The 16,526-nt window shown below is 34.8% G+C and overlaps 1 protein-coding gene across 1 annotated transcript; it reads left to right on the forward strand.

The window, feature by feature from the left end:
* Positions 1 to 1,098: 1,098 nt before the first annotated feature.
* Positions 1,099 to 7,020, forward strand: LOC120173861 (probable cadmium/zinc-transporting ATPase HMA1, chloroplastic). The gene is made up of 13 exons (XM_039180935.1): positions 1,099 to 1,633; positions 1,809 to 1,959; positions 2,043 to 2,227; positions 2,328 to 2,474; positions 2,657 to 2,852; positions 3,333 to 3,445; positions 3,982 to 4,223; positions 4,445 to 4,550; positions 5,129 to 5,293; positions 5,787 to 6,003; positions 6,185 to 6,372; positions 6,450 to 6,536; positions 6,717 to 7,020. Exons 1-13 carry the CDS (start codon positions 1,154 to 1,156, stop codon positions 6,885 to 6,887), a joined length of 2,448 nt encoding a protein of 815 aa, XP_039036866.1. The 5' UTR covers positions 1,099 to 1,153; the 3' UTR covers positions 6,888 to 7,020.
* The last annotated feature ends 9,506 nt before the right edge of the window (positions 7,021 to 16,526 follow it).

A 16,526-nucleotide genomic window follows, 5' to 3' on the forward strand; every position in this document is an offset into this window, starting at 1 on the left:
ACTTATGCTCTTTTTTTCCTCCATTTAAGTGTAGAAAAGGTTTTTCAAGGAGGCTTTAATCTATTTTCGTTTTATAATTGTATAAGCTTGAATACAATTTAAAACTCCTCTTTCAAAAACTAAATAAATTAAACCTTTTATCATTACATATTAAATAATATTTTATATAAACTTATATTATTTCACCCACATTATAAATTTAACAAGTATAAATAAATAAATGTTTACTTAATATATATATATATATATAGAAAAATTTATTTTACACTATATATTTATTTTAATCTAAAATCTAAAATCTAAAATCTCTAATTTTAAAATTAAGTTTTTGAAACTAAACTCTAGATCTTAAATTCTAAACAAAACAACATATAATATTAAAATAGAGAAATCTATATGAACTAAAGACTTAATTAAAAAATAAGTATTTAAACTATTAATTTTTTTCATTTTAGGTAATAAATGTTTTCAACGTCATTATTTTAAGTTTTTGATTCATCATGTCATTAAAAAATCATCAAGTACTGAAAAAATGACACATGACGAGTTTATAGATTAAAAAAATATTTAAAAATACTTAAATATTATTATTTTAGAAAATTTAAATTTTCTAAAATCTAAAAAAAATCAAACCACTAAAATCTCTAATTTCAAATCCTCTATTATCGCTATCAGTCATCTCCAACCATCATCGTCGTCATGGAACGATCACTCAATTATCATCGTTCATCAACTGTAGATATCATCTTTATCTTTACTTCAAATATCTAAATTCTTAAATTCATAATATTCCAAATCCTAATCAATAATCATTACTATATAATCTTTTAGAATAATAAATTCAACGCCCTAAAGGAACTATCATGAGTATCAATTTGACCTACTTGATTTCAAATGACTAAATGTATAATTTTACATATAAAGAAATCAAATTCATAAGGAAAGAGATGAGCGGAGGAGGGAATTTCCAAAACCGTGGAGTGGAGCCAGCACGTCACTATCACTTTCGAAACGAAGCGTATCATATCAAGAGGGTAATGTATTTCATGTGGTGAAGATGTGATGATAGTTTTCTTTGCTTTGCTTTTAGTTCTCTTGGAGTATTAATCAAACCCCCACTGCCACACGCAAATCTGATGGCCTGAATTTGCAAATGGATACTCACTCCATTTCACTAACCCATTTCTCACCTCTGAGTCGCCCTTTACGACCTCGGAAACTCGGACGCCTCAACTCTTTCGAGTTTAAACCTTTGTTTTTCTCCCCCCTCTCAACCCGCTACAAATCCCTCTTCCTTCCTCTCCCTTCCTACAATCTCCGAATCCGCTGCGTCGCTAATCACGACGACCACCACCACCACCACCACCACGATGACGGCCATGACCATCACCACCACCCCCATCATCATCGTCATGGTTCTGGTAAGTTTAATGGTCCCCAGAGAGCTGTGATCGGGTTCGCTAAAGCCATTCGATGGATGGACTTGGCCAATTACTTGAGGGAGCACCTTCATCTCTGCTGCTGCGCCACTGCACTTTTTATTGCTGCCGCTGCTTGCCCTTATTTGGTCCCCAAACCAATTACCAAGCCTCTCCAAAATTCCTTCCTTTTCCTTGCTTTCCCTCTCGTCGGGGTAAAACTCCATTCCTCTTTTATGTTCCCTTTGGCAGTTAATTCTTGCATCAAAAGCAGTGTTTTCAGATTATTTAAAATTTTCAATTTTTAAATAACTGGTAATTTTGTTTGAATCATTTACTGTACTTTAAATCACCTCTAAGTGTATTGTGTTTTTTTTCTGTATGGGTCAGGTTTCATCGGCACTTGATGCCATCACTGATATTGCTGGTGGAAAAGTGAACATTCATGTACTTATGGCACTTGCTGGCTTTTCTTCTGTTTTTATGGGGAATGCCTTGGAAGGAGGTTTGCTTCTTGCAATGTTCAATTTGGCTCATATCGGTGAGTGTTTCATGCTTTGGTGAACTTTTTTTAGAGGCATTCTATGTTTATTTGTTGTGATCTTGAAAATTGGTTACTTGCAGCCGAAGAGTTTTTTACTAGTCGTTCAATGATAGATGTGAAGGAGTTAAAGGAAAATTATCCGGATTCGGCATTAGTACTAAATTTGGATGATGATAATTTGCCAAATGTTTCCGACTTGTCATATCGAAGCATTCCCGTGCATGATGTGGAGGTTGGCTCCTACATTCTGGTCACCTCTGGTGAGGTCTGTGATAATAAGAATATGAGTTTTATACTGGGTTAATATTTTAATGAATTTTTTTTAGTTTTACTATAGAAGATGATTTTAGATGGTACTTTTCTAGGCTGTTCCTGTAGATTGTGTAGTGTTCCAAGGTAGTGCAACGATTACTGTTGAGCATTTGACTGGTGAAATCAAACCACTGGAGGCAAAAGCTGGAGATAGGATTCCAGGGGGGGCAAGAAATTTGGATGGTAGAATGATTGTTAAGGTGTGTTTATGAGTTTTCAGAACAGTAAATGTAAAAAAGTTCGACTTAAGTCTTTTATCTTCTGAAATTGTTTATTTGAAAAGTAGTAAATTGTTTTCTTGCAGGGAACTATTTCTTGTGTCATTTCTAGTTCACATCCTTCACTTATGTTTTGGGTTTTTCCGTTGATAATTTCATATTAGGTACTAAAGACGTGGAAAGAATCAACTCTTAGCAGGATTGTGCAGTTAACTGAAGAAGCACAGTTGAATAAGCCTAAGCTTCAAAGGTGGTTGGATGAATTTGGTGAGCGTTACAGCAAGGTGGTGGTAGTTTTGTCAGTTTCCATTGCAGTTCTTGGGCCTTTTCTTTTTAAGTGGCCATTCATTAGCACTGCAGGTAAATCTTAGTTTAAGCTGCTTTGCAGTTTATTTAGGTGTTTCTTTATATTGCCTTGCCAGTAATGTTGTTACTTGTTAACCATGTATGCACCACTTTTATCTTCTAAGGAAGACCTCTTCTGCTAACATTTTTAAGTTTTTTTTTTTAATTCCTAAATCGTCCCCCTCCTCCAAAAGAGAAAGAGGGGGAAAAACTAATTATACCCCCCTGATGACATTACATGCGTAAGTCCACTTGAACCCAGAACATTGAGGAGTCTGAAACAGCATCGGTGCCAACTACTTTGCAACATGTCTTAGTTTTAGTAATCATAATTTCTGATAACTCCACTTGGCATCAGTGTCACTGAATATATAATATTTTTAGTTTGAAGCTTTATTTGTCTTGCTCTTGCTATTGATAATTCACTGATAGTATCATTTTGTCGATTTCTGTTTTGTCTCTTCACCTGTCTGATGCTTGGTGTTGGCTATGCAGTTTGCAGAGGATCAATTTACAGAGCATTGGGCCTTATGGTGGCAGCATCCCCATGTGCCTTGGCTGTAGCTCCGCTGGCTTATGCTACTGCAGTTAGTTCCTGTGCAAGAAAGGTATTGAACACGTTCACATGTAATCACATAGTTTTCACACACACTTTCTATCATTGTGTCAGGATGGTGTTTCTCAAGTGTATACATGCCTTTTTCATAAATGTATTTATTTTCATTTGTTAAGATAATGATTGAAGCTCACCGCCTTGCAATGCAATATATTACTATGATTTTTCTGATTCCTTAGACTCAGTCTGACAATTGTTATTTTTCTGTACTTTGGTTGAGTCAGCTAATATTAGTCTTTTGTTCTGAACGCCTTTTTGATTATCTTTCTAGTAACTTTATAAATTGTGTATTCTTGTGTATATGTATTTTGGTTATCTTTGCCGCACAAGTTTGTGTTAGAGCTGATAGGTTGTTTTCTTTTCCTTGGACTGTGGAAAGAGATCATTGAAACGAGCCTGTTTACTTGATGCTAGTAGAAGGCTAGATTTATCTGATTGGTTAACTATTAAAGCACACTTTTTGTTTTATATATGAATCATGATGCACCTGACCTTCTGCAGTCTCACTGCTATTCTAACTCTCTGTAGGGGATATTGCTCAAAGGTGGGCAAGTGCTCGATGCTCTAGCTTCCTGTCACACTGTTGCCTTCGATAAAACTGGGACATTGACAACTGGAGGGCTTATGTTTAAAGCAATTGAGCCAATTTATGGACATCTAACTGGAAACAAGAAGACAACTTTTGCTTCTTGTTGCATTCCCAGCTGTGAAGTAGAAGCACTTGCTGTAGCAGCTGCAATGGAGAAGGGTACTACTCATCCTATTGGAAGGTATTGCATAAAATGAAATTGTTTGTCCGTGTATGTTGAATCTGTGTTCTGTTTAACTCATTCTGTGATCATGGCCCTTTAATAATTTACAATGGGTGATGACCAATTTCTACTCAACTTGCCATTGTGAATAGTAGTGGTCATATTTCTACTATGAATTAATATCCTAATCTTTCCTGTTACCTTCCTTGTTGAGTCATTTATCATTTCTTTTATTTCAGGGCGGTTGTAGACCATAGCATAGGGAAAGATCTTCCTTCTGTTTCTGTTGAAAGTTTTGAGTATTTTCCTGGAAAAGGTCTAATTGCTACTCTCAACAGTGCTGAGGTATTGTGTTGATCACCCATATATATCATTTGTCTCAGTGATATTAAAATTCAATATTAATGAGGAAATGAGTTATCTTCAAGTTTGTTGGCATCACTAATTTTCATTTCCGAGCCATTTGAATTATCCATTTTGCTACTATACTTTGTTTGTGTGCTTTATCTTTAAATTTGTAACTTAACGACAAGTAACATTCTGTCATTGGGGGTTCCTTCTAGTAGAGGATTCAGTGTTAGCCTTTTGTTGAAAAGTGACTAAAAGAGTGAAAACAATACTCGTTGTCATCTTTTCATTTAAAATGTCTTTCATTGATATTATTTTCATTTAATGGAGATGGTAAAAAAAATTAAAAAGGAAAACCAAAGTCTTTGAGGTTCTTTCCCTTGATAATTTCATGTCAAGTAACATTCAAAATGAAGGACGATAGAATAATTTTCCTCAACCTGAATTATATTTATATCTTAATATGATACTGTTTTCCCGAATTCAGATAGGATTTATTCACAGCTAAGACTTGCTTGCTTCCCTTATGTTACAGTAAAACCATCCTACTTGTAACCATTTATGCTTTGTTATAGTCAGGAACTAGAGGAGGTAAATTGTTGAAAGCATCACTTGGTTCTATAGAATTCATCACTTCACTTTGTAAATCTGAAGATGAATCAAGGAAGATTAGGGCAGCTGTTAATGCTTCTTCTTATGGAACTGAATTTGTTCATGCCGCTCTTTCTGTTGATGAAAAGGTGTGATTTCCACCCATTATGTTAGTTTTTTTTTTCTTTTTTCATGTCTAGACAGACTTGCATTTGAAACACCGAGATCCAAGTATAATATATTCTGTTTATATTTCATAGAAACATATATATTTACCAAATATGTGTGGATTCTATGTGTTTCTTTTAAAAGCAGATGCATGTGCATTGAGTGTTAAATGATCAGGAAGATGTGTGTGGAAAGACACTTTATATTCCCAAAACATTTCTAATTCAGAAACATCTGCCTGTGATGTTAACTGCATGCTTTGTGTATGTTTAATACCTTTGCAAATTTTGATGCTTTGACGAGCCTAGCTATTTCTTACTGACATTTCCATTTTGTTTAAGAAGTCAATATTTAAACCGAATTTATAATATATGCCAGACTGCATGTTGGATTTGTGGTATTTGCAGCATAAAGTTTTCTTTTAATCACTTTCGTTGTAAATAATAAATTGAGTTCTGTAATGAATCTGGGCAGGTGACTTTGATTCACCTTGAGGATAGGCCTAGACCAGGGGTTTTAGATGTTATTTCTGAATTGAAAGATCAAGCAAAAGTCCGAGTAATGATGTTAACTGGTGACCACAAGTCAAGTGCATTGAGAGTAGCTAATGCTGTGGGCATAAACGAAGTCTACTCCAGCCTAAAGCCAGAGGATAAACTCAAGCATGTGAAGAAGATTTCAGGAGATATGGGTGAGCCCCGGATTCTTATCAAGTTCAATGTCTTGATATTGACTAGATACTTATGGAAAATTCCTACTTCATATCTTAATGGAGTATCAAATTATCATGTGAAGTTTTAATTGATTAAGATCATATAAAAGTGATCAGCCAAAACAGCTTAGTTATGGTTCGTCAACCTTCATCATGGCAGGGGGAGGTTTGATCATGGTAGGTGAAGGCATCAATGATGCACCAGCTCTTGCTGCTGCAACTGTTGGAATTGTATTAGCTCATCGTGCAAGCGCAACTGCCACAGCAGTTGCAGATGTCCTATTGCTGCAGGACAATATTTCGGGTGTTCCATTCAGTATAGCTAAAGCTCGCCAAACAACTTCACTGGTACTCAGTTAATCCCTTCCTTATAACCTGCTGTACTCCAATCGTGCAGACAATTATTTATGCAATTCTACATGCAGGTCAAGCAAAACGTGGCCCTTGCCTTGACTTGTATAATCTTGGCCTCTCTTCCATCAGTCTTGGGGTTTCTTCCGCTTTGGTTAACGGTATGATCGATTTGATGATTAACCTCTTTTTGCAAGACTTACCGACCCTGCTTAATTTTTGGAATGAAAACATGGTCATCAGTTTCTGTCCGTATGCAATCTTACAGCTGTTGAAGTTGTATGCAATCAATCTGATGATTTGAATTGAACCCCTTTTGTGTGTTGGGGGGTAAATTACAGGTTCTCCTGCACGAAGGTGGTACGCTTGTTGTTTGCCTCAACTCAATCCGGGCTCTAAATGACCCCTCATGGTCCTGGGGGCAGGATCTATGGAATTTGATGTGTAAACTCAAATCAAAAGGTACATTATCCAGACATAACACCCATCCACGCTGCTCCTTTGTAAACTAATGAATGCTTAGCTTAGGCTTTCCAAGGAAATTTTCCTACTTGAGAGATTGCTCATTCTGATATTATAATTTATAAACAAACTGTAAAAAGTTGATACATCAATCAATCAAATAAACAAGTTTTAGGTTGTGTAGCGCATTTAATAATTCAAATTTAATTGATAGATTTGATTTTTTTATCAATAATATATATGATATGAAAATGCTTAGAAAATACCGATAATGTCATAAATAAAATAAGAACACCTTTGGAGCAAATTGCAAGTTTAAACTCATTTCGGTATATTGGGTCGTTCTGCGGTGCGGCGCCTAAAAAACGGCTAATATACGGCGTGACCGGTTAAACAAGTGACCGGTTAAAATTTAGACCGGTTATGTTATATTATTTAACCGGAAATATTATAAAGTACAATAACATACTAGGTAGCGCTTATATAATGTAATAGGTAGCGCTTATATTTACCTATTTTATAAGTAAACCGGTATATTTATACCGATAGCATTGCAAATTTACCTATTACATTATATTATATTGAAAGTGTCCATACTTTTTATAAAAAGGATCGATACTTTAACAGTGTTTCATGTTTTCCACCTACAATATTGATTTAATAATTTCATTTGCACAAAAAATTATTTGATTGTTTTGATATTTTATAAAATATTATTTAGAATTTTTAATTTAATAATAATATATACCGTAACGTAAAAAATAAATCATTAGACGCCTATAATTACTAAATTAATATCTTAAAACTCACTCAAAAGATAACCTTAAATTAATGTTTTCCACAGTGAAAAAAGTATGGACACTTTTATAAAAAGGATAGACACTTTACAATATAACTACTACCTATTGCTTGGCATCATATGAGATTTGGATTTTGATTTCCTTTTGCTTGGCACCATATGAGCTTTGGATTTTGATGAGCATCGGAAGTATTTCAGACTTATGATTTGGGTGGTACTCAACTTATGATTTTAGTTGCTATTTTGTTACATTTCTTGTATACCACCCAGATCATACGCCCGAAACGTTTCTGACGCTTTAAAGTTGACCAAAAAATAAAATGGTCGGGATTTCCCTCGCGTTTATACGTTGGAAAAAAACAATGGAAATTAGGAATAATCAATGATAACATGCATATTGGCTTGGGCTAATATTTATAGTGGAGCCGAAATATATTTGAAATTCAAACTCAAATTGAAATTTAAATTCAAACTCCAATTACATATGAAATGAATTTGAAATGCAGTGTTAAATTGAACATGAAAATTGCATAATTGATTCATACTGTTCAAGTAACATGCTTTATGAACCATCAAGCTAAAAGACAATATTGATTGAGTTCAAAGCTGAGTTGTGAGTTGATGGAGTTGTCACACTTGTCACATGGTTGGAATAAAGTACTCACATGCGAGATAGATACCTATTACATTATATAAACGATACCTATTACATTATATAAGGGCTACCTATTACATCATATGTTTACCTATTATATTGAAAGTGTCCATACTTTTTATAAAAAGGATCGATACTTTTTTTAAAACTTATGTAATTTATGTTTCAATTTTTTTAACAGTGTACTGCGAATTTAAAATGATAATATACTTGTAGTTATTGTACATACCTAAATATGTACTGCGAATTTAATGTTGTACCCACCCTTTAACTACAGAAACATGTTCAAAATGAACCTTCGTTTACATATCCATCAACTCCTGGAGCACTGAACTTGCACAACAAAATTTTTGCCATGGATAATACTGATGTAGACAATGTTAAGCCAACCGAGGAATGCCATGAAGTACATAATGTTGATGAATCTGACAGATTGGTTGGTCAGCTCTTCTGTTCACGTGATCAAGCTTGGCACTTTTACAAGGGATTCGCACGGGAACATGGGTTTAGTGCACGTAAGGGAACAACACGGCTTGACGTGGAAGGGAATGTGAAGACACAAGAATTTTGTTGTTCTAAAGAAGGGTTTCGAGTATCAAAAGTCAATACTGTTGATCGTCAACGTGCTCATACGCCAGTCACAAGAACAGGATGTAAGGCTAGAGTCGTAGTTACAGCAACAAATACAAACGATCAGTGGGTTATAAGTAAGTCTGATCAGAAACATAATCATGCATTGTGCACATCTGCTATGACACCATTTATGCGTTCTAATCGAGCTGTAAGTAAGGCTGATATCGATGAGGCAACAACATTGAAAGAGGTCGGTGTTGGCACGTCACAAGTAATGAACTATTTAACGCAGCAGGCAGGGGGCTATCATAATGTTGGATTTACACATAAAGACCTCTACAATGCACTTCAAAGAGGTAAAGCAAAGGAAATCGTCGATGGGGATGTGAATGCGCTTATTGCCTACTTTGATTATAAGAAACATGATGTTCCCGGGTTTTTTATGACATACTCGGTAGACGAATCGGGGGCATTGTATAATCTTATTTGGTCGGATTCTACATCGAGATCGGATTACACATGCTTCGGTGATGTAATTGCGTTCGACACAACGTACAAAGATAATTTGTATGGTCGACCAATTATGCCTATTGTTGGTGTCAATCATCACCATAACACAATTGTGTTTGCCACTGCCATAATCGCTGACGAAACGTCTCAATCTTTCGAGTGGGTGCTACAGAATTTTTTAGAAGCCATGATGAATAAATCACCTATTTCTGTTGTAACCGATGGGGATAGGGCAATGCAGAGGGCTATCAAATCTTATTTGGCATCTTTCTCGCAATGCACAAGCTAACATTGGTGACCCAAAGTTTACAGCAGCATTCTCAAAATGCATGGCTTCCTGGTGGACAACCAAGGAATTTGATATTCAATGGCGTTCGATTGTTTCAGAATTCAACGTCCAAAAGCATCCATGGGTGATTGAGAAGGGAAATACACGACACTTATGGGCACAAGCATATCTAACCGGTCATTTCTTTGCCAATATTCGCTCAACACAAAGGTGCGAGTCTATGAATGCTTCACTAGCTATTGCACTGAAACACAAGAAGACATATTTAGATGTTGTTCGTGCAATTGAAGATGGAATTAGTAGAATGCGTATGAACGAGTTGAAAGCGGATTACTTAAGTTCCCATACGAAGCCCTTCCAGATCACAAAACTGGTCGACCTTGAAAGCCATGCCGCTGCGATTTTTACCCGCGAATCTTTTCGTGTGTTCCAAGATGAACTTACACGGGAGACATTGTACCGGATTGAGGCAGAGATTAAGTCCTTATCAGATGAATGTCAACATTATATTTTGTCAAAGTACGCAGAAAAAAATAGGAAATTTGAAATTAGTTTTGATTCTCGTACGAAAACTCTAATTTGCTCCTGCAAAAAATTCGAGACCGTTGGACTTCCGTGTCGCCATCAACTTCACATTTTGAAGCAATTGGACTACACATATTTGCCCGGGACTTTGATTCAAAGTAGGTGGACTAATGATGCGAAGGCTTCTGCACCCAGCTATGTTGATTTGAATGTGTCTCCAGAAGTGATGCAAATGGCAAGGTTCGCTGCTCTACGTTCAACGTCAAGTAGGTTATGCTACATTGCATCAAAGACAGACGAGTCTTTCAAAACCGCAAGAGATGAGATGAAAAAACTAATAGAAGAATTAGAAAACTCGTTTGGTTTGAATCATTCAGTCAACCAGAGCATTGTAGTAAACAATGTTCGTGACCCTCAACGAAAACAACGCAAGCGAAAAGAAGTGCCGAAGAACAAGGTCGAGAAGCAAATTAGGCGATGTGGGTACTGCAACGGTGAGGGGCATAACAAACTAACATGTCCTCAAGTCAAGCTTAGTTTGAGTACAAGCACACAGCCTACATCAACTGATTTTTTCGAAGACGGAATGGAATGACAACGATCTCCATATAATATATCGTAAGTATCAACATCACTCCTATTGTATGTACATGTAAATATTTTGAATGAAGGAAGAAAAACCGCGTTACTTCAAATTACCGACACTTTTTTAAATGGTATGGACATAAAGTACCGACACAATATTATAAAGTGTCGATATAGGTTGTAGACCTATTCGCTCATAAAACCGGTATATTTATACCGGTTATATTACAAAATTATCTATTACATTATAATTATGGGTTCCGATGTGTAAAATGTCGACACTTTTTTAAATCGTATCGACACATTTTTCTTCCAATATGGACATAAAGTACCGACACAATATTAAAAAGTGTCGATATAGGTTGTAGACCTATTCGCGCATAAGATCGGTATATTTATACCGGTTATATTACAAAATTATCTATTACATTATAATTATGGGTTCCGATGTGTAAAATGTCGACACTTTTTTAAATCGTATCGACACATTTTTCTTCCAATATGGACATAAAGTACCGACACAATATTAAAAAGTGTCGATATAGGTTGTAGACCTATTCGCGCATAAGACCGGTATATTTATACCGGTTATATTACAAAATTATCTATTACATTATAATTATGGGTTCCGATGTGTAAAATGTCGACACTTTTTTAAATTGTATCGACACATTTTTCTTCCAATATGGACATAAAGTACCGACACAATATTAAAAAGTGTCGATATAGGTTGTAGACCTATTGGCTCATAAAACCGGTATATTTATACCGGTTATATTACAAAATTATCTATTACATTATAATTATGGGTTCCGATGTGTAAAATGTCGACACTTTTTTAAATCGTATCGACACATTTTTCTTCCAATATGGACATAAAGTACCGACACAATATTAAAAAGTGTCGATATAGGTTGTAGACCTATTCGCGCATAAGACCGGTATATTTATACCGGTTATATTACAAAATTATCTATTACATTATAATTATGGGTTCCGATGTGTAAAATGTCGACACTTTTTTAAATTGTATCGACACATTTTTCTTCTAATATGGACATAAAGTACCGACACAATATTAAAAAGTGTCGATATAGGTTGTAGACCTATTGGCTCATAAAACCGGTATATTTATACCGGTTATATTACAAAATTATCTATTACATTATAATTATGGGTTCCGATGTGTAAAATGTCGACACTTTTTTAAATCGTATCGACACATTTTTCTTCCAATATGGACATAAAGTACCGACACAATATTAAAAAGTGTCGATATAGGTTGTAGACCTATTCGCGCATAAGACCGGTATATTTATACCGGTTATATTACAAAATTATCTATTTTATTATAATATGTTGAAAGTGTCCATACTTTTTATAAAAAGGATCGATACTTTTTTTAAAGATATGTAATTTATGTTTCAATATTTTTTAAGTATGTTTCATGTTTTCCACCTACAATATTAATTTAATAATTTCATTTGCACAAAAAATTAGTTGATTGTGTTGATATTTTATAAAATAATATTAAGAATTTTTAATTTAACAATAATATATACCGTAACGTAAAAAATTAATCATTAGACGCCTATAATTACTAAATTAATATCTTAAAACTCACTCAAAAGATAACCTTAAATTAATGTTTTCCACAGTGAAAAAAGTATAGACACTTTTATAAAAAGGATAGATACTTTACAATATATTAAAAAAGTATAGACACTCAAATGTATATGTACACATAGAAGCAAATATGGAATAATTAATGAAAATATACATACAATATAATCACACCAAAATTTAAATACACAAGAATGTTCAAATAATGTACCGACAAACAAAATTAATCCGATGAAAAAGGGTTGTTTCTAACGAAGTCCGGAACATTAGAGGCCTTCAACAAATTTTCCAAATACTCTCGTATGTTTCCGCCTTTTTCTGAGGACATACATAAATAATTTCAATTATCAAACTAATGAGGTGCAATTTTACTAACAATAAATTAAATTCGCATAAGCATGAATAAATTTGTGTCATACCTAGAGCTTTGTCGTTCGAATGGGAAGCAGCGTCAAAGGTATGTGGACATATGTAATTGTATTTCTATATAAACACATAAGTTGTTAAAATAATCAATGTCTGAACATCTGTTCAACTGATCAGAAACATATTGCATAAATGCAACCTACCGGATTATAAATCATTTTTTCCGCTGAATCATCGACCAAAAGTGTATTTAGCTCGTTAAAATCTGGACACGCGTTCCAAACATCATTGAGATCTTTACAGTAGGTAACAGAATCGTATGTTTTGCATTTTTTTTGATCCTGTTCACAAACAGTCGAACATAAATATGTAGGAATCATAGACAAGGAAAAGTCAGCAAACTGTAATGACATTCATCTTACCCACACGAATAGAAAATGCTCGGAAAATACAGGTAGTTTCTCAAGTACACGGTCGACGTTATGCCTGAGATTGTAATCAAGTTTGAATGTTAACATTCAAATGTATATTAACGATTTTGACTACAGTAATTCAATTGCCTCAAACATGTTCTAACCTCATCTTTGAAGACCAAAGGGCAACAACAAAATTGTCGACACAAAATTGCATAAATTCAAATAATCCTCTTCTGAGGACAACATCTACAACATGAAGAAAATGAGATTAAAGTTCTACGCTTATATGTTAAAATAATGGATACAAAAGAATAGAATTAAAACCTGCCGGCAGTCTTGGGATGTAGGCAAGGACACCATTGAGATCAAAAATTAAAAGTTTTCTTGAAGGCGGCGTTGCAGACACGATATACTTGTTTGGATCATCATCTTCATCATCATCATCATCATCGTCAGCATCTTCATCGCCAGCTTCATCGTCATCATCATCATCATCATCATCGTCATCTTCATCGTCAGCTTCATCTTCTGCGACCGATTGGTTGTCCACATCTGTTAAAAGAAAATAAAATAAAGTTCAGAACGTGTAAATGTTAAGAAACATAGATAATGAATTACCTAACTCGTTTGATGTCGTTGACGTAATTCGTTACGCAACATGGAGACTTCACGTTGCAATGATGAAATATCGGATCGCATTCCACTCACAAGGGAATCAATATGCTCCCGAAAATTGACCATGTATTCCATCACGGTCTTAATTGTGACATCCTCTGCAACTGTTGCTTCTTCCATCATTGCGTCTCCACTTGGTTGCTCTTCTTCATGGCCAACGGGGTCCATTTCCTCCCTCTCTTGATCTAATCCGACCTCCTTGACACGCTTCCAACCGAGTTTTTCAACAAAATCATATCCCGTTTTTTTAATAAATACCATGTCAATCTTGCGGGTTAATCGAACAGGGGCGTCATGCGAAAAATCAACTTCCTTCTTCTTCAACAGATGGGTGATGACACATCCATATGGTAGTGTAGTTGAAATTGTTGCTCCCTTTGTGACCATATATACAATTGTATTAAATATGAGTTTTGCAATGTTTGGAGCCGTTTTGGATTTATACTTTGCTATCCACCAATAATCGCTGTCTCGAAGCGTTGAATGTTTTCCCCCACTAGGCCGGATATACCATGTGAGCATTTTGTGAAACACTCTCGACTCTACATCGAGGTGAATTGGGCTATTTCTAGTAACCCGTTTAATTGTAGACCAATCTACACCATTTTCATCTGAATCCCCTGTATTCGCTACACCTAAACCCTCCGCAATAGTTTCTGGAGATATATATATATCCTTCCCCATGACATGTGTATTAATTCCTATTATATTAGTCTTATTAGGCTCGTGCTGTAAGGAAGCATTGTTGTAGAAGACTCTAACTAGGTTGGGATAATATCTTGGTTCTACACCAAGGAATTCAAGCCAACCCCAAGATGTAAATGTGGATTTAAAACTAAATGCATATTTATCATCAAACAAGAAACCCAGGTCAATGACACGTTCGGGACGAATCTTCCTTACTTTAAAACTCGTCAGCCATCTTTGTTTCTCCATGTCGGATCTAAAGTTCAGAGTTTCGAAGGACCTGATTTCCTCAGAAGAATCGTTTGTTACAGAAGGAGGTGGTTGAGAAGAACTGGGTTGAGAAGAGCTTTGAGAAAGACCTCGCTTCTGACGCTGACGTTTTGGAGCCATTTTGGTTGGATGCTACCCCTATTACAATGGAACACAAACACATTCAGGATAAAACTCCAATATAGAAATCAATCAAACCCATAAAATATCGATAAATTTACCTGAATATCTGATCGTCACTTATGATAACGGTAGAAGGAAGAAAGAGGAGGAAGATCTGCCTGCTTGCATTTATGTTTAGGGTTTCTCGATTAAGAGTACTATATAAACGGTGGAAAACACTTGATATTTAAATTAGTATCGACACAAAATATATTAGTGTCGACACATTATTTAGACATATTCTCTCATAAAACCGGTATAATTGTACCGGTTAGATTGAAAAATTACATATTACATTATACTTTTGGGTTCGATGATTTTGGGATCGACACTTTTTATATATGGATCGACACTTTATGGGTGCACCTTGTTTTTAATTCATTCTGGGAAAAAAATATCGACACAAACTATATTAGTGTCGACACATTATTTAGACATATTCTCTCATAAAACCGGTATAATTGTACCGGTTAGATTGAAAAATTACATATTACATTATACTTTTGGGTTCGATGATTTTGGGATCGACACTTTTTATATATGGATCGACACTTTATGGGTGCACCTTGTTTTTAATTCATTCTGGGAAAAAAATATCGACACAAACTATATTAGTGTCGACACATTATTTAGACTTATTCTCTCATAAAACCGGTATAATTGTACCGGTTAGATTAAAAAATTACATATTACATTATACTTTTGGGTTCGATGATTTTGGGATCGACACTTTTTTATATATGGATCGACACTTTATGGGTGCGTGCACCTTGTTTTTAATTCATTCTGGAAAAAAAATTTCGACACAAACTATATTAGTATCGACATGACCCTTAATGTGTATAAGAAACATGTACAACAACATACTGCTAACTTTTCTCATCTCATTCATAATTATATTCACATAAAAAAATATAAATCGTATACAAAATTATAAATCTTATACAAAATTAACTCGACATTTACATCATTGCATCCTTTTGTTATTCCTATGTAATATTGCAGCTTTTGTTATCTCCTGTCTTCATTCATTTTGATTGTGGCTTACGAGATCGTTTAATACTCGCGATCGATCCCAGTCTCCAACAACCTATATTCAAATTGTCAGAACGTTAAGTATTGTCAACTACAGCATTCAATCTACGACTTTTAACAATTTTACCACAAACAATTTTTTCTATCCACTTACAAAATCACCAGTTGCCCCTGTAGAACCGATCGATTCCATCCACATCATCACATACATGCCGCAATCATATCTGTTACAAAATTTGAAAACCACACATGTCAATATGATGAATACTGCATAAATTAAGCTTTCTATTTGGGATAACATCTCATACCCATTCAATTGCTTATTCTTCTTATGCTCCACAAATTTGAAATTTTTCAAGGGATACTTTCCTAGAGATCCACATGACTCAACCCAAATGCGTTTCTTATTATAAGAATCTAATATTTTAATCTGCATTAAAATAGAAGAAGTTATGCACCAAAAAATTATGCATTATAATTTACATAATGTCCTTTCATACATACATACATACCAATCTC

Source organism: Hibiscus syriacus, unplaced genomic scaffold (assembly GCF_006381635.1).
Source record: "Hibiscus syriacus cultivar Baekdansim isolate YM2019G1 unplaced genomic scaffold, ASM638163v2 tig00000329_pilon, whole genome shotgun sequence".
Taxonomy (NCBI): Eukaryota; Viridiplantae; Streptophyta; class Magnoliopsida; order Malvales; family Malvaceae; genus Hibiscus; species Hibiscus syriacus.

Coding starts and splice junctions, on each gene's coding strand:
- LOC120173861 (XM_039180935.1), top strand. CDS start 1,154: ATGGATACTCACTCCATTTCACTAACCCATTTCTCACCTCTGAGTCGC. Junction 6,004..6,184: donor GAAGATTTCAGGAGATATGG/GTGAGCCCCGGA, acceptor TCATCATGGCAG/GGGGAGGTTTGATCATGGTA. Junction 6,373..6,449: donor CTCGCCAAACAACTTCACTG/GTACTCAGTTAA, acceptor TTCTACATGCAG/GTCAAGCAAAACGTGGCCCT.